Consider the following 27,199-nt stretch of genomic DNA (forward strand, 5'->3'; position numbering starts at 1 on the left):
CTCTGAGTCTGCCATCATAGATTTTCCCTTCAAGGCAGGAAGATCTTGATGGGATGTGGTCTTGTCTTTACATGAACGTTTACCCTAAAATTGCCTCTGGGTCGAGCTGGCGCTGTGGCCTGGTAGCCAGGCATCTGTCGCTTCTTCTTAGCGGCAAACTTTTTAGCTGATGATTTTTTGGCAGCAAAGAAGTTTACGGGCTTTGTCTTAGTTTTACTGAGGGACTTTGTGGTCCTCTTCTTTTTCATGGAGACACTACGTTTCGTTCTCTGGAAGAGGGGGCGGCGACAAACAACACCAAGACAAACATGGAACATTTAAAAGTGGAAATGATTTAAAGGCACAATCCGCGATTGTTGTACAGAATCTTTTTCAACCAAGCTGTCGAGCCCCATGTGTTCCAGCAGCAGCCCATTTACAGTAGTTGGCATGCATGGTGTTTTTTAACATGATGACCATGTACATCAACTACAAGGGCTGCAACTGAAATGCTGACCATGTTAACATTAACTTAAGATCATGTAACAGTTGGGCAGAAAGAATGCTGCACAAGAACTGAGGACTGGGCCTTTTATGTGACATACAAAAGACTTTTCGGGCACATTTAAGTATCTTTCTGGGACATATGCACAAACAAAACACAGAAGATTTGCCTTTCAGCAACTCTTTAGAGTTATTTAAGTCATAAAATAGCCAAAGTGGTGAGTAGCTTTTGCTGCAGCTTCCAAAATGTAAAGTAAAATGTTGCAGAAATCCATATAAAGTATATATGTATGTATATATGTAATAGTTTTAAAGAAGTGCTGGAATGCAAAATAACACTCAAAGCAGATGGCATTTTTCCAGTGAGAGAAGGCAGCAGCCTCATAAAACAGACACAAGGAGGACTGACAAACTGAGTATGTTTACATGCACACTCAAAATTCTACCTCGGCTGACTTACTGTAAAGTCATAATCAGAGTAGGCATAACCAGGTCAGCACACCTAGATTATTTCTCAGTCCTTCAATGCAGCAAATAGACACATTTGGCCCAAACATTCTAATTAAAATATCATCACAAAGCTGATTACTTCCAGTTACTGGAGTATCGGTGTGCACGTAAACATACAGACATTCACAGACAACACAAGACGAAGTGAGGGAAGGGATGGGTGACTGACAAGAGGAGGCATTAAAGGAAACACATCTTTTTTTCTTTTCCTTTTTTCATTTACCTGTGGTTCAGAATACTCATCGGTTGGAATGATGTCTGTGGCTCCCTCAGAGTAATCATAGAACTGAGAGTAATCTAAATCATCAGTAGTGTACTAGAGAGGTTGGGAGAGAGAGAGAGAGACAGAGGAGAGAGAGTGGAATGAAGAGAGGCCTTAGTGTTAGCATTAGCGCTCTTTCAGCAACAAGATGATACATGGTACATATCATCCTGGGCATGCCACATGTTCACACACTTAACACCAAAGTGTAATGCAATAATGTATTATTATGTATTATTTATAACATATTAACATATTATAATTCGATCTGCCAATAACAATTTTAGAAAATAATTATTACTTTTAAATAATCAAAGCCAAGTGTTACTAAATTAGATAATGGTCTTAATATGGTGAACAAACGAGTAAACAAATGTTCAGCGTTAGCACTAGCCATGTGGGTCTTAGCCTGCAAACATGTACGCAGATGGGATGTTAAAAAGCTCATAAAACACAGGAAAACAACAAGGAAACCTCAAAGACAGAAATACCAGCTGCATTTCAGGATTATATTGTAATGGAACGTTCTCACTGAAGCATGTAAATTGTACACCTCAGGACTTTTAAGTTCAACTAGATTAAAGGGGTCTGACTTAAAAAAGTGCACCCTCTTGTAGTTATGTAGTTTTCTTGCAGTTTCTTTTCTAGAACAGAAAAATTTAATTACACAATATAATAATACTCAGTTGAAGTGTAGGAGAAAACCCTGACTTCTAGTCATTAAAGTTTATCACTTCATGCTGCAACATGATGCCATGCTCAACTGATTAAAAATGATGGGTTATGGTATAAGCCAGCATGTGCATTTCAGATTATTACATTAATGAAAGATACATGGATCTCTGAGGTTAAGCTAGCACTGAATTAGGTTGAGGTTCCACTTTGCTATATTAGAGCTGGTCAGTGTCGATGATTGTTTCACTTTGCCCCTTATAATCATCACAATGATTAATGGGCAAATATATATGAGGGATTAACTTGTTGCACTTAAGACTGATGCAGTTTTAAGTGTGTGGATAGTTAAAATTACTGATAAATCAATGAAATAACAAGGAGATACACACATTCTACTGTGTCACTAGCTGCTGCTTGGCCTTGTTATCAACTCTTACTCACAGGAATAAGAATTATAAGTTGTAACATTTGGGGTTAATAGGCTTTTATAAATTGCAGAAAAAGAGCAAAGAAATAGAATAGTTTGCCCTATCAGCTGTTTTGATTATTACTTTCAAAATAAACATTTTACACTGTATATTAATCAATGCTGATATAACTCCTCAGCATTACTATAATCCTGCTTTCATGATAAACATACACCAAATCTAACAGGTCAGACAACTGCTGCAATGCTTATCACTGTGCACATCATGCCACACCTCCAATCAGGGACACTGCTGCAGGCATCTTACCTCTGACAGCTGATGGCAGACACCTGCTATGACATCACTGAATGGGGTGTGTCTAGATGTACACCATGCATGGTTTCAACGTTTGATTGAGTGTGCATTTAGCCTTTAAATGAATACTATGTGGGATTTTTGTACAAAACAGTGTAAAGACTCATACAAAAGTTATTCCTCTCAATAAGCACTTATGACTGTCCTAGAAGTGAAGTGTGAGGCCATGTATTTATATGCAGAGACTCTACCCTCTGCCTGTATTTTCATACTTAGTTCTTATTTTGCTGTTTTGAGAACATTCCTAAGCAAAGTGCGTGTGTAGATAAAGTTATTTGTGCAGGCTGAATACATTTCTATGACACTGACGGTGAAAAGTTTGTAATTGGCTCATAAATAAAATTAACGTATCAAAATACTGCGACCATATTAACATTAATCAGTTATATCAACTTATAACTAACAAAGAACCCCTTTTGAATGATCATCCTGAATAGGTAAATAATTAGGTCACTAAGGCTGCAAAATGTCTGCCTCCAAATTGAAACTAAATATGAGGTCACACAGATTTATCAGTTGCAAATAAAACCTGACAGCTGCTGCAGGCCATGGACATAAGCAGTAAACAATATACAGTTCAGAGAGCATCTCATCAACATCTCCTGTTAGGAAAAAAAGAAATTAATAAGGGCCCTCAGCTGGTTCCTAGTTGAACCTCCCCCACCCTCCCTCGTTGGCTGACCTCTTCCTCTGGCTCCTGGGCCTGCAGGGAATCGCTGTGGGGGGTGTCACAGTCCGGGCTGTAATGTTCACAGTAGTCATAAGCTGCTTTAGGATCAGCCACGATCAGAAATTGCTGGATGTCACCCTGCAGAAAACAGAATAAGAAACTTGTATTAGGAACAAATTTTACCCACATGTAGTCTTCTAAGACAGTTTAAAGACACACTGTACGAAATTCAAAGAGTTGTATGGACATGGTTCTCAGCATGGAGGTGGCTGAGCTGGCGGCTAGAAGCTAATGGGGTTAACTCCATACACAGCACTGACAATGGCAACAGTGGTGACAGAGCTAACACTGTTAACCAGAGGGAACCAGAGGGAACCAGAGGCTGGGTGCTAAACCAAGGTGAAAACGGCATCCTGATATCAGCCGCATGAGTGCAGTGCAGACTGACAGCGATGAGCTAGCCAGTGTGATACATACATGCACTCACATTCACATAAAGTCAGACCAGCTTACACCAACCACAACAAAGCATAGAGAAGCCAGATATCACACAGAGGTAGTGTGACTTAATTCTCTGTTTAGGACGCCATTACTCCACTATATCTTTACATAACAAGTGGTTAGCTGCTATATTAATGCTCTGATTGTCACATATAGAGCCTTTAAAAATGTATATAGTTGTTATTTTCAATCACTTTTTCAAATTAGATCTATTTACAAATGTTGATGAAACCAGATCACTGGCACCATACAAAAAAAGACTGCCCACACACAGACACACACAAGGAGGTCATGTCTCATCTTGCTCACACACTCACACATACTGGGTAAAGTGGCATAAATGTAAATCTTAAACTGCAGATGTGATCTCGAAGGTCCCACACACTGACAGCGTCTAGCAGAGTAAATCCAACCCTTGTGTGATTAAACAGCTTGACACACACCCCACAGAGTCCACACTCACATGGTGCATGGAGGAAACGAAGTTCAGACACTGGGGGAGTTATTATTATCAGCGCCAGGGTTTACCTCAGGACATCAAATAAACATGTATCATCAAGACACAAGCAACACCTGGCATGGCTTTGAGTGCTACAGTAAAAACTCTCTCAGTGAGGTTTCCTCTTGAGCATTTACACTTTACTGTTGCAGTACTGTTTTATGTTTATTTCAACTATAAAAAGTCCTGCCATTATACAAATCTTTTTCCTAACTTTTTAACAAACAAACGTTTTCAGATCCTTGCCAAAATGGTATCTTTTTTTTTTTTTTTTTTTTTTACACATAAATAACATTGTTACGGATCACAAAATCAGTCAAGCTCTGACTCAAACGCAGCTGTCAACAGCTTTTAATTTAAAGTCTTAGCTCACAAGACCACATGGTTACTGATGGTGTCTGGTGCAATGAGTGTCAAAGGGGATTGGGCTAAAATTAAGCCATTTCTAAAAATGTCACTTGGAAAAAAAGAAAGCGTACTGTGCAAAAACAATATACAATGGCTTTGTCTGAAAACTATTAAAATAGCCAACACAGGAAAGAGTAAAACCTTAAAAATCTCAGACAGGGTTTGAGAAAGTTACTCAGACCACAATGTTCTCTCTATCGTTGGGACGGGATACCACAATGCTTGACACCATTCCAGCGCTGTCTCGCCTTGTTATCAGTCCTACTGCCAAAGCCCACAGCTCACTGCAAGACAGTGAACATATTGGCGAAAGCATCTGGATTTTTCTTTGCAGTCTGTAATTGCTCGAACCCAGTTCCTGGAGGCTGGTTTTTGAGCCTTTATACACATTGCAAAGACGGCTGAGGGGGGTTCTTGGGTGGTGGAAGAAGGGGAATGTCTTTAGTTAGGATGTTTGGCAGGCGAGCACAGAGGGATGCCTGAGCCCAGAGGTAAAATCCCAATGCACTTGTGTGAGCAGGGACACTATACGTTGGAGAACAGAACAGTCGATTGGCAGAGAAATGAAGCAGGCTGTGACTTGTCAAGAGAATGTGTGTGTGTGTGTGTGTGTGTGTGTGTGTGTGTGTGTGTGTGTGTGTGTGTGTGGAAGAGAGAGAGAAAGTGTATCCTCCCTGTGTTAAAACTACATCAATGGATCCTTAACATGTACCTTAGTATAAACATCCATATGCTAAGGCTTGTCCCATGGAAAAACAAATAGCGTTTCTTGAAGCTTTTTCAGTGTAACCATCCATCAACATCCCTTTGCGCAACGTCAGTCTGACAGTGCAGAGATTCCTCCATGTGTGCCGCTGAGTGGGTGGGTGGAATGCTACTTTGATTTTGCTCCCTGGCTGATACATCTCTATCAATTAAAGCATGCGTTTTAAGTAAAGCACAGTGCATCTACACACCAAATTTGAAACCCTAACAAAAGACACATTCTACCTTTCTCAGTCAGCCACGACATTTACAGGTTTTTAGCCCATTCTGCAGATTTCCAAATGTCTGATTTTATCTTACTGTTGTGTCTCATTTCAACATTCATATTTAATGGCCCAATCCCTGTTCTTCTGCACATAGCAAGGTATTATACTGCAGGTATGACAGTTGTAATGGCTACAATAACATGATAACACAGTGCAACAATGGCAGTATCTTACTTTTATGAGTGTTAAACATAAGCTGAGATATGATGACTGTTAAAATGCATATAATATTTATGAACTTTGCAAAAGCCAACAAAGTACTTTTCGTGACTAATCTAATAAAAAATACCTGGTAAAAAGAAAATCCTGTGTCCCTATGTTGATTGACCATTTATGTATTGTGAAATGCCAAAAATGTCATGAAAAAATAACATCAGACTATTTCTCTCTGTTCCTGTAGAAAAGTTTGAGTTGTTTAATGACTCATTAACAAAAGATTATCCATTTATATGAGACTCTGGGTGACTAGCAAGCCAAACCAGTCATATAAAACCACATTTCAGCACTTGTGGGTTTCAGTAGCAAACAGGGCAATATCAAGAGAGACAGGAAGGGATGTGTCTTTGGATACCAGTGGACCAAACCTTTGTTTTCGTTTCCAAGACAATGTGGCGGAGGTCTAATTAATTCACCTCTCCCTCGTCCCTCTCCCACTTTAACAAAGAAGGTGTGTGTGTGTGGAGCCAACAGTCCACTTTGCTGTGGCTCCACATTGTGCTAAACTCTCAACCTGCTTTTATTTTAGCAGTCCAATCAAATGCAAAGGATATTTAAATCCCTCTTATAACTGTGTTCCACTAAAATAATGTGTTTACTAGAAAATATGTCAAAATACAAATACTAAAAATGCTCCAACTTCTGTTTCACTTGGACTTTAAAGCACTTGTTTGACATTTTGGGAAATGTTCCTATTTGATTTCTTGCTGGGAGTTTGATGAGAAAGTCAAATACCACTTAATGTATGGTAAATATGAACCAGCAGCTAGCTGTGTCCAAAGGTAACAAAATGCACCTAAATAGTTCACTAATGTTATATAATCCCTGCAACTAATGGCTCCAGGAATATATACAACAGAGAGATGTAAGAATAGTTACTCATTAATAAGACCTTTTATGTGGTATCTAGTCCTTCAACATTTGTGGACAAAAACAAAAACAACATTTCAGGCTATGAAGATATGAGCAAACAGGTCATTTTAATCCTTGGTGTCCTAGTTGTAAGAAGAAATGTGCACCATTCCTGAAAGACATAACATCATCATTGAAAACATTTACTACACTGACCATGAAAAGACAAAACTGAACTGCCAAGTGGGCATGGGACAGCAGTATACCTAGGTGCCAGGTCTGGAAAGGCTTCAGCTGAGTGTGTGTCTGACTGAATGTGTGTTTGGGAAGGCTTGACAGAGAAAGAGAGATCAAGCCTTGTCCTGAGTCAAGTTGACATGTATTACCTCATGTGTCACCCTAAGACCAACAGTGAATGCTTGAACCCTGCCTAGAGTCAGCTCTAATTAGTCCATGTCTGAGAGCCACCCGTCTGCACACAAATAGGCTGTGGAGACTTGGTGTTCAACCTGCAGTCCATATCAGCACACCTAGGAGACATCTGACTGTGTCATGGGAGGACATGAGCATCATGACAGACACATTTAACAATACATGTCCATGGAAACAAGGAAAGATAAAATGATCATATACTGTAGGCGTTAGTAAAGCATAAAAACAAGTCTAGGTTTAAAAGATGCGCTGATGATCACCCAAAGGAATCAAATAATCATCTTTTCACTTGCCAAAGTATTTATTTATTGACAAGTTTCTTCTTTTAATGATGCATTAACCTGTCTTTCCAAAAGTAAGAGCCGAGTCACCAAACAAACAAGAGCCAAGTCACAAAGCCAAGGCAAGCCAAGTAAGAAACTGATGTCAACTCAGGAAGGGAACACCAAGAGGGATCCAGAGACAGACAGGCAGGGATTTAGAGAGAGCAGCTGGGATGGTAAAAGATGTTTTGTGCTGGGAAACACCTGGGGAGAATTATGCTGAGGCTCTGGGCCTGTCTTCCATTGTGGACTGCTGAGATAAAAGCCCTTGGCAACTTGGAGCAAAGCCAGAGTCTCCAAAATATGCCCCTCCTGGCTACAGCAGAGCACAGTATAGCACAGAAACAGGCCCACGAGGCTGTGTGTTAATGACTGCCGTGTCAGAGGTCAACGAGAAAACAGAGAGGCTGAAAGAGAGAAGCAGGGTCAAGATCAACAGCTGAGACTTGTGAATCCTTGCGGAAATCCATTTACAACTCTGTACCTGTTGTACCCTCTGCTTTGTTATGCATTCTTGGCAGTATTCACCTCAAGTGGTGCTTATGAAGCATTATAATGCATCATTAACACTTGAAAAACCTTGAAGAGCATGATAACTGTACTATCAAAGAATAATAAACAGTATTATAGTAAACTGAAACAAAAACAGGACTTAGAACAAAAAATAAAAAAGACAATATAGCAGTAGTAGTATAGTGCATGTAATGGCATTATACTTAACTATTTGATTTGTATTGAGATTTCTTCTTTGATAGAGAGGAAATAGTTCCTACATGAAACTGCTCACAAGTTCCGTGGATTATTTTGAGTAGCCAATTCATAATTTTTGGAAAGAGACACTGTTGAGTTTATCAAATGTATTTGAGCGCCACGAGCCAAGTGCAGATTTCTGACTTACACTGGATTAATCACAACCAAAAGACACCTACTAGTAGAGCCATTGAATCATTTTAAGTTGATACTTTCAGTTTTTCATACTAGGATCGGATAACATCTGATATCTTTTCACCTTGACCTCACACTGGGCACAAGGCACCATGCAATGTAAATACACATGGAAGTGGTCAAAGGTTACATCAGTACACAGTAACAGCGTTCTCATAGAGGAGCTGCATGAACATAACCTCTATGTTTTAAATGGTCAATATGCAGCACTAATTAGTTTTGTAATTATGGCTCTTTTGTCTTTTTTCTACAAAAATACAGCTGCATGTTGTAATTACAGGGCAAATGCTTAGCATCACTGAACAAATCAAAACACAAGTAGTCATCACCATCAGTCCTTTGATATACCTTTGCCCAGGGCAACACACCTTTAGTCCAACCATAACTAACTGTAATTAGACAGCCCAATGCAACAATTAGTCACTCCCCAAAAACCTATACAGTACAGTTTCTCTGAGAAGAGAGGGAAACTAAGAGACCATGAAAAGGCACAAGGAGTTTCCACACCAGAAAGCTGGAAGATCACCTCTCCAAAACACAACATTAAAAGATTGAGACAGAAAAAAGTCAGTTCATAATAGAAATGCTCTTAGAGATATGAAGTAGCTGGATTGTTTTGTGTAATTTGCATGTTATTTTAAACAATTGGCAATTATAAAAACAAATTTTGAAACTCTAATTGAGTTTCAAATGAGCAAAACAGTCAGAAGTCCCTCCTCAGTGATGCGTCTTTGACTATTGACAATCCAGGCAAAAAAAAAAAAAATCAGATCAAGCCAATGTTATTTTTAGACAAAATGCCTCTCCTGGAAATACTGCTTGTGGTGGTGTGGCATCAAGACATAGACCACCTCAACCCCATATGGTAAGACACACTGCACACTGATGAGGGTTTGCTACCCAAAAATAGAGTAGTGTAGGCAAGTACATATATAAGTGTGCTCAGTTCAAACAGGTAATGTCAGCAAGGCATGAATAGATGGTCTCATGGCTTTGGCACAGTACGGAGGCCTCAAGGTGGGGAGGGTGGAGAGAGAGAAGGAGGTGGTGAGCAGGGGAGAATATGCAGTGGTAGGAGGGGGGATATGAGGAAGGCCTGACGGGGCAATGAAAGCCTCCCATTCATCTAAACCAGATCCCTTTGAGATGGTGGTCGCCTTCAACCTGGAGCAGGTATGGCATGAATAGACGTTTATGAAAAATGTGGGTCAGGGTTTGAACAAGGGAGCAAATGTTTAATTATTACTAAATTTATTCAAATCATCCAGCCCACGAAGTCAACACTAACACTGTGGTATAAAGGGGAGTAATAAATTAACTATGTTTAAATAGTCAGTGCAATAAGCTTGTCTACATATTTCTTACATTTCTCAAGTTTGTTTGTTACATTGCAATCAAATCAGAGGTCTGACAGAGAATCTGCTACGGTGCAAAATTTTGCAAGCATACCTTTCAGCAAAACTTCTATGACAACGCACAACTTTTACAATTTATTTTGTTAAACAACAACAACAACAACTGGTTTTAATGCAGAAGGCCAAGGTATTTCCTGCCCTTGTATATCCCAGCATGCATCAGGCCCTGTGAGGATCTCTGAGGAGAGCAGGGACAGAGAACAGACAGGAGACCTGTTCCAAAAACCACACAGAGAAGACCCTGTTAACTGACTTATGGCTCCTATTTTGAGCCCTTCACTGGCCAACCTCTGACTGGATACTCTGTTTCATACAAATGCTGATTTGAGTGCCCTCTCATAAATCTAATCAAAGCTGACAAGAGATATGAAAGCATTTCTGCTTATAAAACTTTGCACCTAAAAAAACTGGCCCTAGCCCTTCTTGGTGGAGTAATATGACATGGTTATTCCCAGTCAACCTACAATTAGATATAAGCAACATCATACTGCAAATTGATTTAATATCTTTCCCAATGATGGTCAATTAAAAATAAAAAAAAAAGTGATGTCATGTGATGTCTTCTACCGATGGGCTAAAATATTATTTAGTACCTTGATAAATATTTAAACATCATTCTATGTATCACCAAACTCATTTAAGTTAAATACACAGTGTGATGGCAGCATTTTTTTTTTCAAAAGAACAAAATTCTTTTCTATTAAGCACAACTGATATTTCTTTCATTAAGTCATCTAAAAAATGGTGATCATATCTATTTTTTTAATTTAACTGTTCATCAGGGAACAACTTCATGATCCTAATGGCCTTGGTATAGCACTATTTCAAACATAGCAAATAATGCACCCAAAAAATCCAAACTACGATATAATGAGCAACACAGAAAATTAAAAAAATATATTCTGGATACACAAAATGGCTTTGCAGGACATTGTCTCTGTTACAAGGTATACCAAAATATAGCTTTAAAACAACAGGAGTAGAAACGATCATTTAAACTTAGCTTCAGAATAATGACAAGTCATTCGTGCTCCATAAACAAACCAGCATCCTCTCTTAAGCAAACACAGCCCCCATACAGCCTGTCAGTGACGTTTACTTCCCACCAGAGTAGACTGTGAGTGTCATGACAGTTCAGCCATTGTCTGTCATTATTTACATCCGCCTGACCCCATGTCAGTGTCCAGCTCTAAATGAACTGTGCCTCAAAGCATAACATTCAAATCACTGACTGTGGAGATAAAATCATATTCTAAATTCCAAAAGGTTGAATTGAAATGTTTAAGTTGAATTGAAATGTTTAAGTTGAAAGATGTCTCACTAGTTGGTATTGAGAAACAGTCTAAGCAAAAAGTGTCTTATATTGCAAAAGAATGTGTCCAGTACTGTGCCATCATTTTGCTTCGCTTTTCTGTAGATGACGCTTTGCCTCTGTATGTTGTCTTATGTCTGTCCAAGGCTACTGATCCTTATGCTGGCAATCCAATTCTATGTATTCTACAACAATCTGTCAATATGCATCACTTTCTGTGCATCAGAAGGTTTTTTTCCAGACATGGGGTGTGTTGGATAGCAACTGAAAAAGCCTTCACAAACTGGCAGCTCCAAATCAACACTATGTTATCATATTTGGTGAAACAGATAACACATCAAGAGGTTCAATTAACTTCCACTGACACTGAATTCAAACATATTATTTCCAGATGTTTGACTTTCCTAGCAGCACTAACTACACATAGGAGTAAAGGCTAAAGGTCAATTGCCAAGTGCCTAATGATAAAATCTGTTACTTTTTAACGTATTATTTTACAAACAGGGAGTGATAACCTAGAACACATTATATTTATCTTTTGGAGCGTCACCAGCGACATGTAATATGTACTTAAGTAACAAGCACAAGTCTAAAAATGTTTCAAAAAGGCGCTAAATACAAATGTCAAACATGCAAAAATGGACAACAGTGGCACGATTTAAAAAAAATACTTCACCCACAAATGACCATTTGAAAACTGGCGACTAAGTAAACACGGTCTTCATAACAACAGCAAAACAATATTAAAACATCCTTTTACAAAGTCTCACAATATTTAAAACATTTATAGCGCACCCTGAGCATGCCTGGACACACACATGAGTTTGAGCTCAGACTCACAGGCTTGCCCAGGTGCATAGAAAAGTTTTAGTGAAAATGCATGTTTGGAAAGTGCTGAACATACGAAATGAGACTTGGATTATACTGCACGAGTCGTTTGAGATGCTGACCTTCTTTACTTTAATTTGTGAGGAATATTGGTCTTTCTTGGATTCTCCATCCATTCTCCAAAAATCTTCACAAATTAAAGGTAACAGAGAAACTGAGGTACAAATGGTCATTTTGCTGGTGAAGAATAACTGGTTCCAGATTTATCTGTTCCAAACAAGGTCTCTTCTACCAGGGTTGCTAGCTCTCCTTGAGTCACAGTGTATAGCCATGAGGGAAAATGGATTTTATATTGAAGCAGACACATCCTTGGCACCTCACACTTACAACTGACTTATTGTAAAAGCAGCAGTCTTTCATCTCTAGAGCCAACTAACACGTGCTTACATGACAGAGTCATAATACAATCATGTCTGCCATCAATCTAATCATGTTAGAAATCCATTCATTGGTGGGTCACTTCACCACTTCGCTTTAAGTCAAAACAAATCATCCGATTAAAAGTCAACAACAATTCAACAAGGCCAGTTATTTTTTGGTAAACCTATTACACGTGAAACTCCCATGGCACTAAGTGTCTCTAATTACAAGGTAAAGAGAAGCTTTAACAAAGGATCTGAGAAGTCTGAGAATTTGACAGAGAGCCCATGTGTGCTTTGCAGAAAAACAAACAAACAAGCAATAATGATGTACAAAGGTGGCCAAGCTCAACTGCTTAGACATGGCTGAGGTTCAAACCTCCCCAAATATCACAAAATGTAGTCACCAGGTAAGGGGGATTCTGAATTACATCTCAGGAGAAGTCATTTTATCATCATCTATCATCAAAATCAAAAATATATATTTTTTCCTCTTACCTGTAGTTCTGTATATTAATTGTTTCGATGTAAGTAGCAGGGTGATGGAAATATCAACCATAGAGTTGTCTGCCTTCTCTCAAACAGAACTAGATGGCACTCTGCTTGAGGTGCTCAGAGCGACAGCAGTGTCTCTTTCCAGAAATTATGACCATGTTACTCAAGATCCACAGACCTTGTTGCAAACAGTTTCAAATTGAAACTTTTTTATTTTTTTACCAAACTACACCCACCAACCGTATTACGCACAGAAGCAAGAGTGCATCTACTGCTGGCTCACCTGAGTTAACTAGTATTACAGCTCAGCTGAGGAGGATGCAATCAACGTTTACATGTTGCACTGTCAAAAGCATGAAAATCTTAACCAGGAGTAGATGCATGCTTCCCCCTGCGCAGTTACATGGTTAGTGAGTGTAGTTTGGTAAAAACAAAATCATTCCTACATTTAACTGCTTACAACAAGGTCCATGGATCTTCTTAAGTAAGTGTGTCATTATTTCTGGAATGAGACATTACTATCAAATTTTTCAAACATATTTTTTGGTACTTCGACCACCACAAGATGAGTGTCATCTAGTGTCACTATATGCAAATGAGGGAGACATCTTAGACAGCACTCAGCAACTCACACCTATACAGTCTAGTTTTATAATTAGCACTACAGGTAAATGGAAAAATCTGTGTTCTTTGATTTTAGTGAACTGTCCCTTCAAGAATAAAAAAATACAGCACAATCAAATTATAGAAAGACAGTCACAGCCTGTCTAGTTCTTGAAACATTCAACTGTACCATTAAACAGGCAGCTGTAGAGTGGTTTAATCCATTGTTTGAGTCAGTGATAATCTCCACAGTCCCCTTATTGATTCTTTTAATTGTAGAATGTCTGTATATAAGATACTTAAGTAGTGCTGGTTTGTAGTCTATGTTTATTGTAACTTTGAAAGGCTGCAAGCAGCAAGATAATACTGTATAATGTGCCTGTTTGACCACTGCATGTAACCTGGGCTTGTCACACTCCAAAATTTTTCAAACAACACACTGACCAAGTGACCCATGTGGTCAAGCAGCAGATTAAAAACAACAAAAGCCAAAAAAACGTCTGCTAGAACTCTATCATAAAACTATACTATAGCACAAAGTCAAGCACAATCAGCTAAGATTAAAGGCCTCAGATATTTCAGATATATATATGATGCAAGTCCACCATGGTTTCTATCATCTCCACATTTCTTCTTGGCAGCATCAAAGTTGTTCAGGGTTGCCTCGATGGGACATAAACTAAAACCTCCATGGGAAATCTAAACACACTGTAAGTAATACTTTGTGGGGATTTTTTTTAGTTGCAGATGGTTGCTACATTATTTCTATTCAATATGCCAATAAGTAACTTAGCAGTAGTGACAACAGCTTAAGTAACTCAGTCACAATAGACAAGTTCACCCAGTCCACCACCACAGTGAAAACTTTACCTGGAAAACCTCCTCATCCAGGATCCTGGTGCCGAACACAGTGATGCCATTGGTGCTGATGGTACCATGGTCACTCCTCAGGAGAGGCTTGGTGATCTTCTTCTTACAGTCTACGATGATGGTGACCGTCTGCTTCTCCACACTGATAGCTACACGATGCCACCTGGTAAAGGACACAACAAGGAGAGGTGAAAAATAAAGGAAGCCAAAGTCTATCAGTACAGGAGTTTATTGTTAAGTCATTGTGAGAGACTGAAGTGACTGTATCACATGTAGGGCATCTTAAGGGATTGTAAGTGCATATTGTGAGTGCATGATAACTACTGAAATCAGAGGATGATATAAAATAAAAACTGCCAGTATTAGGACAATGAATACTTTGTGGGGCCTAAAGTTATGTGCTGTGTTTAGTTATGAAATTAATTTGAAAATTTAACATTTTGTGGCATTCTCAGGAAATCTTATCAGCACTTCCGATGTGAGAGAAATTGAATGCTCTGTTGTACAATGTTATATAAGAACCAAATGCTTTAAGAAACATGTACCTCAGAGTTATGTTTGATATGTTTTGATCAATAACACCTATAGATGCAAGGGTTTAACCGGGGTCACACGTGAGTCTGACACCTCCCTCGCCTCTGGACCGTTTGCCACTGCACTTAAGGGCTATTGCATACCAGGCAGCAGTGGACCACATTCTTGCCCCCACACTCTGGCCCTGTTTAACACGGGATTACACTCATTAAACTCCAAACTTAATCCTCCTTCTGGGTTACTCGGCATGACAGACATGGTGAACATTGTGGAAAGTGTGTGTCAGGATCCAGGAAGGCCTGCCTTGCCAGAGCAGGAGACACACAGTCAAAACATTGTTCTGAGGTGGAAGATGAGACCTGGCACCACTGTAGCTCAAGATGGCAATATCAGAAGCGTTTATCACAGGTCCATATATATCGGATATCATATTAATACATCTGTATGGTAAATCTTGTTATCTAAATGTCAAATTCCTTTGAACACAGCTAGCTATACAGACACATTCCAAGCCAAGCAATAGAGCTCTGAGGAAAATAAATGTGCAATACTTTCTGGGCTTAGCAGTACAGCAGGAAGGATTACTCGTCACCTTATATGGCAGAAAAGCAAATGTTGACTTGCATAGTTTTAAACAGTTTCTCTGAATTCTGAAGTACATTACAATCAAGAGAAGAGTAACATTGTCTTTAAAAAAGCAAGAATTAGTTCAATCTTTTGAGAAGCATGTTTAAAGAGCTTAAATGAGATCAAGCTGAGGGTGCACAGTGCAACAACTCACTTGAAATCCTCCCATTCTCCTCCCCTTCTCTTTAAAGAAAGGATAATGCTCTTTTTCGCCTCATCAGTATCATCATTGTGCCTCTCTTTTCAAGCTTTGCATATGCCTCTTAGTAACAATGAATACATCTGTAGGGATTGCAGACCGTAAGCAGCCTGAGCTGTAGTCGGTGAAGATTTAGACAAGGCCTGGAGCTGGAACACATCCAGACCAAGAAGTGTTAGAAATCCTCCACAGAGAACACTGCCTCTTAGACAGTGGGTCACAAAAACTAAACACTGGACCAAATAGCCCTGTAAGACTAACACAAAGAGGGCTGGGAGAGTTAACGCCTTCTCTTTGGTGCAACCTTCACATGGAGCTTGCACATAAGATATTGCTGACATGAGATTTTTGAAGAATTTATACTAAGCTTCCTTTTATCATGATAACTGTGTACACACTAGATCTCATTTAAAGCCAATTTGGGTCACAACAATATTGTGACCGGGTTATGACTTCCTTCAAAAGCTCAAAAAACAAACCATCCTCACATGTTCAGCAAGTGAAAAAAAACTTTAATAACACTGGAAAGCACTATAAAACACAATCTCAAATGATGCATTTTTCCCAGCAGCCTATCTGTTTATTTATTCCCCCTTGCCCCGGCACACGGGCTCATGTCAGCTAAGCCGAAGCTCTGAGTGAGAGTTCTAGGATTTCTGAACCTGGGAGCAGATAATCAGTTTTATGCTAAAAGGTTAGGAGAACTGATTCTGGTTGGGTGAGGTAATCCAAGGGGGTACAAAAGGAAGTTTAGGACTGCCCCTTTCCCCTCCTTCCTCACCCCCCTCTCTAAAATAACAGAGGCAGTGAGTTCATGGATGAGGTCAGGTTGTCCATAGCAGTCCCTGCTGTGCCCCAATAATCCAGTGTCTCCCTGTCTCTGACCTGTCTCTGTGCCCATGGACCCCCGATGAGATGGATAATCCGGTCATGAGCACCTGTGGTGCAAAAATGGGAAGATCTGGGTTGTTTTCTTGCTTTTGTCAAGAAGAACAAGTCAGAGGAAATCAGAAAATGTTTGAGTGTTTGAATTATGTAGTTGATTTGGTATTTTTAAGTTTTAAGATGCTAAAAATGCCCGTGAAATCACTCCACCTATAATTAGGATGCATATTTGTGTATACTCATGAGGAAGTTAATCAAAATACAGAATAATCCATCTGCTTTTCCATAGATAACCAATGTATTGATTAATCACAAAATATATGGTACAATGAGAGGACTGTTGAGAAGGAGTTTTTAGGAACATCTGTCATGCAGTTATTTGGTCAAGAAGTGGCAATAGAAATGCTGAAAAGAGAAAACTGGCATGGCCTGGATGGTATGAACATTTTTAAAAAAACATGAATTGCACATGTTTTATGGGGTTTTTTTTGCGCCTTCTAGCATTTTCAACCCTGACCCTTGGTCACCCACAACAACTTTGCTCCCCTCACTGCATGCTAAAACACACATAATCAGCTTCAACTGAAAGTCTGTGGTTGTGTTTGAGTGTGTTATTATGTGAGTGGACGTTTGAGATTTGACATACTTTCCGTCAGCAAGGTTCAGAGTACGGAACAGAGGGTAGTCCTCCGGCGCTGGCTTGCCAGTCTGATCCTCATACAGGAAGACGGGTGAACGTCCCACTTCCACACCCAGCTGCTGGACTCCCTGCTGGTTGTAAATAGACAGCAAGAAGGACTGGAGGCCTGATTTGGGGCGCACTGTGGTCAAGATGGAGAAGTCCTCAGGGAAAACACCTCCTGCACCGCAAAAAGAAATAGGAGGGATAGAAAAGACAGGTGAATAGGACAGTGAGTGACATAGGACACTTGCAATATGACTGACAAGTTAAAAAATATGGTACAAAACAGATGCAACCAGACTTCAATGCAACCAGGCCTAAGTTTTATGAGTTTTCTCTACTTCTTAACTTGTTTGATCACACTGCATCACTGATGAATGTAACATAAAGATTGTAAATAAAGATAGATCATGCGTTTCCACTTCCTCCAACTATACAAAAATGAAGCCAAAATATCCCACATATGATCACTACCATCTTGCTCTGGTGACATCATTTGAAGGCACAGTTTGCATAGTGTGATCAAAGGGCAGAGCCAAGATATAGTTCCCACCTATACAGCTTTTTGGCCCAATCACAAGTCAATCACAGCTGTCAATCATGACATCACACCCCCTTTTTAAAGTACCAAATAACTAATTAAAACCAAACGTATCAAAATAACAAACACTTCAGCATAAATCAGCATAAATGCCACATAAAATGTTTGAAATAATCTATGGGAAAAAAATGATTTGACATGTATCCAGTGTCTTTAGTTTGGTTCATGTACACGTCTGGAGATGTTTTGGCTTCACTTTTTGGAAGCTGACATGTCATCCATCTTCATATACACTCTATGATATAATACTGTAATGATGTGACCTGGAGCCACTTCATTAAAGCTTTTACATGTCTTCATTTTAACCTTGATAGTTATAAAATATAAAATACTTAATATTGTCCTCTGTTTGAGGCGCATCTATAACAGTGTTTTGGGCCTCCAAGAATACAACAGCATCATACACATCCTCTAAATTATGACTTTTAATCCAGAACTCCTGTAAATGTTTTGTTCTTTGCATGTTAGTCTAGATTTTTATCTGAAAGGTTTTAGAGAGACTGAAAAACAAAAGCCTATTTCAAAATATCACTATATAACATAATAAAGAGAAGAATCCATTTTCAAAAGACACCTTTGAAACACACTAACAAGTTTACACATGGTAGTTAAAAGAGGTTAAAGGTTGTGAAGTGTATCTTACCGGGAAATAACTGCGTGGTGGGGGCACTGATCTGGACCTGCTTGGCAACTCTGTAAGCTGAGTCCGGCTTTGATGCTCTTCGGTTTGTGCAAAGTCCTGAAGTTTTCGTCACTCCTTCGGGGTAATTTTGAAATTCTAATACTTTTAGCACATCCACTGGCTCTGCTGATCAGGGGAGCAGATAAAACATCAGTTAGATTCAGCACATGGATGATGGATGATAGCATGAAGAAGGATACTATATCAAAGTTATATAGCAGGGTTTCACAGTTTAATACATTTATATATCCCTGTGTGGTTCTGGTTGATAAAAACAGGTTGGTAATCAAGCCAAGCATGATTCAGGTAGACAAGGAGGATTAACCCAATTTATACTGTAGACTGTTCACGGATTCCCTCATCATTGAACAGCCCATACCAGTACCAGTATCTGTTAACCCTCTCTCATTAGAATGACACCATGATACATTTTTCACAGAATGATTGATGCAATGTTCTCAATATATGATCAAGCTTTTCATAAAATTTACACAACGACATACCTCCCAGTAAAAAAACATGTCGAAATAGGAAATGTTGCTTTCCTGTGGCTCTACAGGCTCATCTGACAAGAAATGTCTTTGTCAAGGCCATCCAAAGAGCATATTGAACAACGTGCCAACAGAGATCTAGTTCTACAACACCTGGATAAGTTTACCTTGATAAGGGTCACCAGAAGCTTTCTGGGTTTCCATTCTCTTCAATCTGATGCACTTTATATAAAGGGACCTGTGTGGTGATGGTGACCATAGAGACCCATGGGAACACTTTATAATTATGCCACTTCATCAGAACACCCTTTCGGTATAAAACAGTAGCTTGGTGTACATGTTACAGGAGACACCAAAGTGCTGCAGTATACTGACCCTCTGTTACATGAGCCATTTGTGTCTGGGAGATATTCTATGATTCAAGTCTAATAAAAATAAAATTTGTCCAGAATGAGACCATAAACAACAAACTTACATGCTTCACTTTCTAACAATATAGTCCATACTCTGCAGTGCAAATGTTATTCTATTGCTATAGACAACATTTTCAGAGAGAGTAAAATAAACAGTAAGCGGGCACTATGAATAAAGCCAATAGAAAAGCTTCAAATCCATATATTAAAATAAAAACAGGTGCTCACTTCACTCTACAGAGCATGGCATTATCTGACTAAGCCAGGCAATACAATGGCAGACTGTTACATGGCATAACACTAATCTGTTTTTGTGGGGTAAATAAGCATACCAAGGTGTCTGAAGGCACCAGCAAGCCTTTTCTGACAGCCCTAAAGCCACTGTTTTGGTTGGCATGTAGAGGTCAAATCTCTCAAAGTTTCTTTAACTTCTTGATACAAAGGCAATCTTTAAAAAATGTCTGATGTCGCTCTCAACACTCCCTGGTCAAAAATCCATCTGTGGCAAGGAAAAGCAAATTAAAAGCCTGTTTTATTCTTTTCAGATCGGCATGCAGTTTGGGTATAGGTCCCTGTTTCAAGGTAACTATATTTCTTGTGAATGTGGAGATGCTATAACCACTGCTGCTAATACACACGATTGGTACAAGATCACCAGATAGTCAGTGCTGATTACAGCGAAATTTGAGAACACTTTTCAGACATATTAGACAAAAACCTTTCCCAAGGATTCCATCCTCATGAAAAGCAAGCATCAGAACCCACTGCATAAATATGTTAAATTTACTATGTCACTTTATCATGTTGAAAGTATTTTCACATAAATGCCCTGGTCTACATCTGGTCTCTGTATCTTCTAGAACCATCTACAACACCTGCAATGAACCAGATGCACATGACGATGAAGGCAGAGAGAGCTAGTCTGCTTCAATCTATAACACAAAACTAAACTGTAAGTCATGCACAAAAGCAAACACTTATAATGACAAAAGAAATCTGCAAAAGCATCATCCACTTTTTTAAAGATTTTTTTTGGCTTTTTGCCTTAATTTAGATAGGACAGCAAGCGTGAAAGGGGGAGAGAGAGAATGGATGACATGCAGCAAAGGGCCAGGGTGGGCTCGAACCCACGGCCACTGCGGCGAGGACAAAGCTTTTGTAAGCCTCTGTGAGCTACTGGGCGCCCTGCATCATCCACTTTTATTCTCTCAAAGCATCTAAACCTATAGGCACAAATTTTATCTTCCTCTAAGGGACATTTGTATGGGATGACTAAGCTCAGTATAAATGCGCGCCCTCAATCAACTCCAAATCCAACTTGCTCCCATTTCAAAAGAGGACACAGAGGAGACAAAAATAAGCAAAATTATACAAAAACATCAGAGAAAATGTGAGAGTTGAGAGCAGAATCAGCAAACTGTTACTCCCTCGGAATGCCATCACAGAGGACAACTTGGCTTTTTTTGTGTAGCTTGTGAAGATGAACCAGCTACTTACTTTGGAGAGTGAACTGAGGACCCCATTGTGAGTTCCTGCAGTGTTGCTTTCAGTTCAAACTCCAGGACTCATATGTTCCAGATGTGGCAATTTGGCCAGGCTACGACCCTCACACAGAGGTGCTGAGAAAACGTCAATACTGGCCAATCCATTAAGGTGGCCAAATGAGTGTGCACAGGTTTTAAAGGAGTGCATCTGATGAGCTGGTGTGAGTTTGCCCTCGGGGCTGAGCAAACAGGCCATATAGCTACCAGCAGAACATGAAGGGACGGATCTTCTTTAGTCTGGAGAAGAGAGAAAATTCTAGCCAACCCTAAGTTGAGGCAAGGCAGCCTCTATTGCTCTGTTATTGGATCATCTTAACATCATTATGCAAATTTTGGAGGCATGCAGGGAAGGGAGGAGCAGTATGACACATTACCATAAGACATAGATGGACTAATTTGATATGATCTCCATCATGTTCACAGGTGTACAACGATGTGAACACTGTGTTTCAACAGATGACATATCACCTGTATTAGGACAGCGGCCAAAAAAGCTTTCCTTTATCACACAGTATTGTATGTGAGACTTGAGCATGCCGGTATTATAAATCCTTCTCCTGCTGTGTCTTTTTCAGTATTTACATCTTTACAGAAAGATGAAATTGGCTGATAAACAGAGGAGGACCCTTTCACCTGCAGCTCCCTGAGACTCTAATAATATCTTCAGCCAGAATGTCTCTCTCTATATGTCCTCCCCCCTCTCTCCCACTCTCCCTCTCTCCTTCCTCTAACTTCCACCATGCTGCCGGCTAAAACAAGACAGCTTTATGCTGGTGTCATACCAAAGAAACTTCACTGAGACCTACCCAGTTTTTCAAAGCACCCCCCCACACACACACACACACACACTTCCCCCTTGCTTTTCCTCTCGACTCCTTTTACCGTATACCGCCACATAAATAGCAGAGCATGTTATCACATAGTTTTATAAATCCAAATTGGTCACCTTATAGAAAAAGTGATATTTCAGAGGCCACTGTGATCATCCCCAATGCAGAATCTGAGTCTAAATTTGCAGCTATATTTTAATGCCAAGCTGTTGGTTTTGTGGAGGGAGAAAAACTCTTCTCCAAATGATTCAGGAACTACCATAAAAGTGTGACAGCTACACAGGACAACGGTCCAGCAAGGAGCTGATTAGCTGATGTTCCCGGTTGAGCACATTAGGGAGAGGACTCTAAAAATGCTAGCTTTGTCTGCTGGAATGCACATGCCTGCGCCCCGGGGGCTGAGAAAACGTGTCTGTACACTGCTAGATGAAGAGGGCACCCTGCAGAAACAGCTTTGACTGACTGAGACCCCGGAACAGAGAGCCTGCAGCACAATGCTTAGAGTCACAAAAAAAGGAGTTGATGTGTTTGGAAAGGTGAGATTTTCAATCTACAGTAAAATTCCAGTCCAATATCTTCCCAGCTGCAGTTTGTAATACTAGCAGGAAACAAATTACTGTAAAATAAGGGAAGTGGGTAAATTAAAAAGTAAAAAATAAAAGAAAAAATTAAATTGATTTGTGCATTAGAAATTAAAATAACAATGACAATGCATTAACTCATGATACTGTGATTTCCTCCTTTAACTCTACTATTGCTGGGTTAAATGTTTGTGAGTTGTGACCACCCATGTGCTGTTTTCAGACCCATGAAGTTCATTTTTTGCATTCCGTTTCTACAAGAAAAGTCATTATGAAGATAAAAAAAAATGTATCCTAAATCTCTACCTGTATCTATATGCAACAATAAATCCTTACAGGGCTGTCTTTAGGCCAAGGTGTGAGGCCTATGTAATCCTGAACCCTGTGACTTGTGGCCATTATTGCTGCAGGCTAGGCCCATATGTAGGCCTGCTCTTTGAAGGCTCTAAAATCATAGGGAAGTGCAACAAGGACCATCATCAAATAACTGCTCAGTACTTAGAGGGGAAGCATTCCCACCGCTCACACAGCACAGCCTTGTCCTGCAGCCGACTAAACATCTAAGTGCAAAGTTGAGGAGAAGAGCTGGGCACTGGGGGGTTACACAATCCAGCATTTGGGCTTCAGTGTGGACCAGGGCAGTGTGGAGATAGGGTGAACCAGCCTGACCAGTCAGCCCCCTGCAGACCCAGAGGGGCTTTACACTCTGCACTGACAGCTCTGAGATCCACCTCACTACTGCATATGTATCAATGCTGTATGCGGACAGAGCATCCTTACCCATACAATTAATATCCACCTCCTCAGATAGCAGAATTGCAATCAAATCAACATAAAAATATAATCGCAGAACTATCTGTGATTATACAACTTTTTATCCCATCAGCCTGACATGAAATATATAAGATTACATGTCATTATGAGGCACTGACTGTTTCAGTTAAATTCAGCATGTGTAAATTGCAGATTATCAAAGTCCAGGATCTCTCCAGTGTCATCTGTGTGAGGAAATCCACCCTGCTAACCGTGCCCACATCCACCCAGCGGACCACAATTCAGACAAAGAGCTTACTTTCAGCCTAAGTGAATCTTGAAAGCAGGGAAGGCTGCTCTGTTTTCCTGATCTCCGTAAGCACATACCAGCGGCTTAGGATGAATTTAATTGGGCGAGGTGTTTCATCTTCTGAGCGGACGCTTTCCATTCATGCGTAAAAGTAGCCCGCGGTAAACGGTGTGATAATGAATATGGTGTTTTGGCCAACAAAATATGCGCACCTCAAGCAATGACCTCCTGAGAGCATGCAGCGTATAACGTTGCCTCTCAGGATTTGCTGTCCACTTCACTTCAGTAGTGAGCAGAGTGCAGTTTTACTGTACCTTTTTGTTTGGTGGCTTCCACACAGAGCTAAATTATACAGGTATATGTTGTAATCTTAGTGTAACTTAACTATACTGGTTGTGGGACGGTGAAAAACACAAACGCACAACTGACTGTGAGGCAAACTTGTCGCCGTTGTGTCCAGGTAAATTGGTTAATCCCCCAAACTCCATCATCAGTTACTGAGTTTTCCCAGCCGGTCGCCGCTCCGTCCCCTTTCGGCCAGATAAAGTTCATTAGAGACGTTTGATCCCGATAATCTTACCTGCTCTCACATTAGTAGCCTGTAGAACCAATGTTAAAGTGATGAATGCGGTTACAGTGGAATCCATAAGCCACCTTTTCGTTTTCCACCTTGTGGACCACCTTTGCATCTCCATGGTCGGGCGCCCGCAATTTGATAAAACTTTTGAGCGACTTCAGGTGATTTTTAAAGACGTCCCTTCCACAATCCCAAATGATGATGGAAACTGTCCTACAAAAAAGCCATATGTGACAAGTTTTCGCCTCTTCTCTCAGCCACACCGAGGCCCCCGATCCTCCTTTCCAGTGCCCAGCCTTCACAGTGAAGGTAGTCGGGCTTTAACCAAAACGCACAGAGTGCAGTCGGTACACTTGGTGCGTCCGCGGACAGGAGGGCTGGGCAAGCTCCACAAACCGGAGCCACGATTACTGGGGAATGACAAGGGAGCCAGCCCCCGATTAGCAAATCACGGGGCTGGAAATTCTCCTTCGGGTCCACCCATTAGCTTTGTAAAGCGCCCTCAAGTCTCTCCCAAGTGGTCTGAGGAGAGAGAATTACAATTAAACCGTGACAAAGTTGGTAACGACCTGGAAATGATGAAATGGCAGAATTGCGCATGCAGGTTGTTTCTATAATACTAATATCCTGGGTCGACTATTCTTACAACTCCTGAGCTGGCGCAAAAAAGTTCCGGTATTTGCAGCATAAATGCAGTTTCAGTGAATATAATGAAGAACAGTTTTAGAATTTCCCACTTTTTACAGGAAAATATACATATAAATCAATTCATAAAAACGTTTTAACCTTGACAACTCAGTATATAGATACTATACATACTATATAAAGAAAATAAACATGAAATATAGAGTGAAGGACTTAACTTTTTTTAGTAGAACTAGGTTTATTTAGGTTGCTTACCAATTTCAGTGATACTACTATAGCTGGCTACACAGTGTTCTGTACAATGCCGATCAAAGGCACATTTATAGGCTTATATTAAAAGATCTATGAAAGATCACTTGTCTAATTTACATTCAAGACATTCTTTATTTGTCAATATTTTATATGAAGCCTGAATTGTGGCGCACTTTGTAGAATCTTTTTCAATGTGAGCTCTACAAATGAATAAATTACCATCTTTCTGACATTTAATATTGATGACTGAGATATTGCCTGATAATGTTATCATGGTGTGCAGGTGGGTACATGTAGTCTCATGTAGCCAGCCCTGTGTCAGCATTTAAGATAGTTCTGGAAGCTCCCATTATTATTCTAGTATAGGTGAAAAAACACTGATTTGTTTGTATTTCCCTTAACCAATCACAATCATCTTAGGCAGCGCTAGTTAAGCCCACAATACAGCAAGAGTGCACTTTGCAAAACAGGAGCACACAGATATTGAAAGGGGAGGAGAATAATGCTGGGAATAGCTGGCCAGTAGCAGGCTTCACAGTCAGACTAGCTACATGTGATAAATAGAGACTGTTTACATCTGGTATTAACATGCATCTTGTGTGATCTGATCACAAGCAGACAGAGCTTTAATGCAAGTTTAAATGGACACCACATCGTATTGTAATCCAACCTCTCGAGCCATTTGCTGAGGTGGTCTGGGACACATGTGACCACATATCTTTTGTGGTGTAATGTATCTCTGACAGGGACTACATCATCAATGCAGGATGTGGTGGGTTTTTTTTAATGACAGTTTTTGATGCTATAATTTGGCCACTTTACGACCAGTTGCACACAATGTTACATGACCATCCATCATTTTGTCCTGTGGAAGGAGACGTGCTAAAATATGATGACATCAATTTTTCCAACTGTACCAACACAACTGCTAACATGATCAATGAGCACGCTAGTGAGCAGCTTGCACTATATGGACATAATAACTGTGCACTAGGCCCTTTGACCTTGTAGCATAAGTGATGCAGACATGAACACATGTGGTCATCTGGATAAGCATGATAGACACACGTGTGAACAGTGATTTGCCTCAACAGGCCACCTGCTTTCTGACCACCCAACCAAGTGATATGCGCACTATTAATAGCCATTATAGTTGTGCATAATGAATAAAAATGTGAAAAATTGCAGATCCTTCCTGAATGCTGTTTTTACAAAACATGCAATATTCTGATTCGTTATTGGTAACACTTCACGGCAAGTGTACATGAATTCATGCATAACTTTGCACGTGAAAAAGCTTTTTTTTTTTTTTTAAGGAATATGGATAACCTGAAACAAGTCACAATAAGGTATGTTGACCAAAATGCACTTTTGGTCAACCCTAAAGAGTGATTGTAGGGGGATGAAGGATTTCAGGGTTCCTCATCTAATGGCCTTTTTGAAACAGGGGTCAGTGTAGAGGACAGTCAGCTCCTTGTATCTCTTGGCTCTCTTCAGTGAAAGCATGGATCCTGACCAGGCTCTGTCTGTCAGCCAGCTCGTCCTTCCCGGTCAGCCAGACTCAGCCTGTTTCCTGCCAAACAGTATCAGATGCTCCTCCTGGATGGCCAGTGGCAAAAAGAAGCAGAGCCATTTCTCTGGGACGAATTGGTGTCTGGGCTGAGAGGGTTTCATGCAACATCTCATCTTCTAATGGTTCAGGGAGCAAGGGCAATCATTCCCAAAGTGGGCTCCAGTGTGTTTCATGCACTTTTGTCGAGGTCCAAGTAGTTTTAAATAAAATCTCATTCCATTTTGGTTAATAGGAAAATTATTCCAATTAAAGAATGAAGAAGTGTTTGGCATTGCTACAGCCTTACTAGTTACACATCTTTACTGTCATCTCTGACACTCATATATTAATTGACAGTCATTGCTAGACAGTCAGGTGTTCACTTCAAAGGAAATATGAATAATTGCGAGGCAGTCAGCAATGGGTGATGCAACTGAAAGATGCTGCAGTGACAGCAGCAGATGGTGGACTCGGGGATAGCGAGGCATGCATATGATTTGAAGTCTGCTT

At 40.0% G+C, this 27,199-nt stretch overlaps 1 protein-coding gene across 6 annotated transcripts in view; it reads right to left on the reverse strand.

The window, feature by feature from the left end:
• Positions 1-24,590, reverse strand: part of col11a1a (collagen, type XI, alpha 1a) — a 93,635-nt gene extending 69,045 nt beyond the window's left edge. The window contains exons 1-7 of one of the 6 annotated variants that reach the window (XM_088071959.1): positions 24,244-24,589; positions 18,703-18,867; positions 17,423-17,636; positions 14,532-14,694; positions 3,395-3,520; positions 1,217-1,309; positions 84-269 (exon numbers count right to left, since the gene is read on the reverse strand). In XM_088071959.1, the coding sequence (XP_087928085.1) occupies positions 84-269; positions 1,217-1,309; positions 3,395-3,520; positions 14,532-14,694; positions 17,423-17,636; positions 18,703-18,867; positions 24,244-24,358 (1,062 nt within the window). In that variant the 5' untranslated portion in view covers positions 24,359-24,589. Of the gene's footprint in view, positions 1-83; positions 270-1,216; positions 1,310-3,394; positions 3,521-14,531; positions 14,695-17,422; positions 17,637-18,702; positions 18,868-24,243 lie in introns of all 6 variants that reach the window. The other 5 variants (XM_088071958.1, XM_042510329.2, XM_088071961.1 and 2 more) reach the window with 5 other exon arrangements.
• Positions 24,591-27,199: the final 2,609 nt, after the last annotated feature.

This window comes from Plectropomus leopardus, chromosome 21 (genome assembly GCF_026936395.1).
Source record: "Plectropomus leopardus strain MGB_pleo_1.0 chromosome 21, ASM2693639v1, whole genome shotgun sequence".
In the NCBI taxonomy this organism is placed as follows: Eukaryota; Metazoa; Chordata; class Actinopteri; order Perciformes; family Serranidae; genus Plectropomus; species Plectropomus leopardus.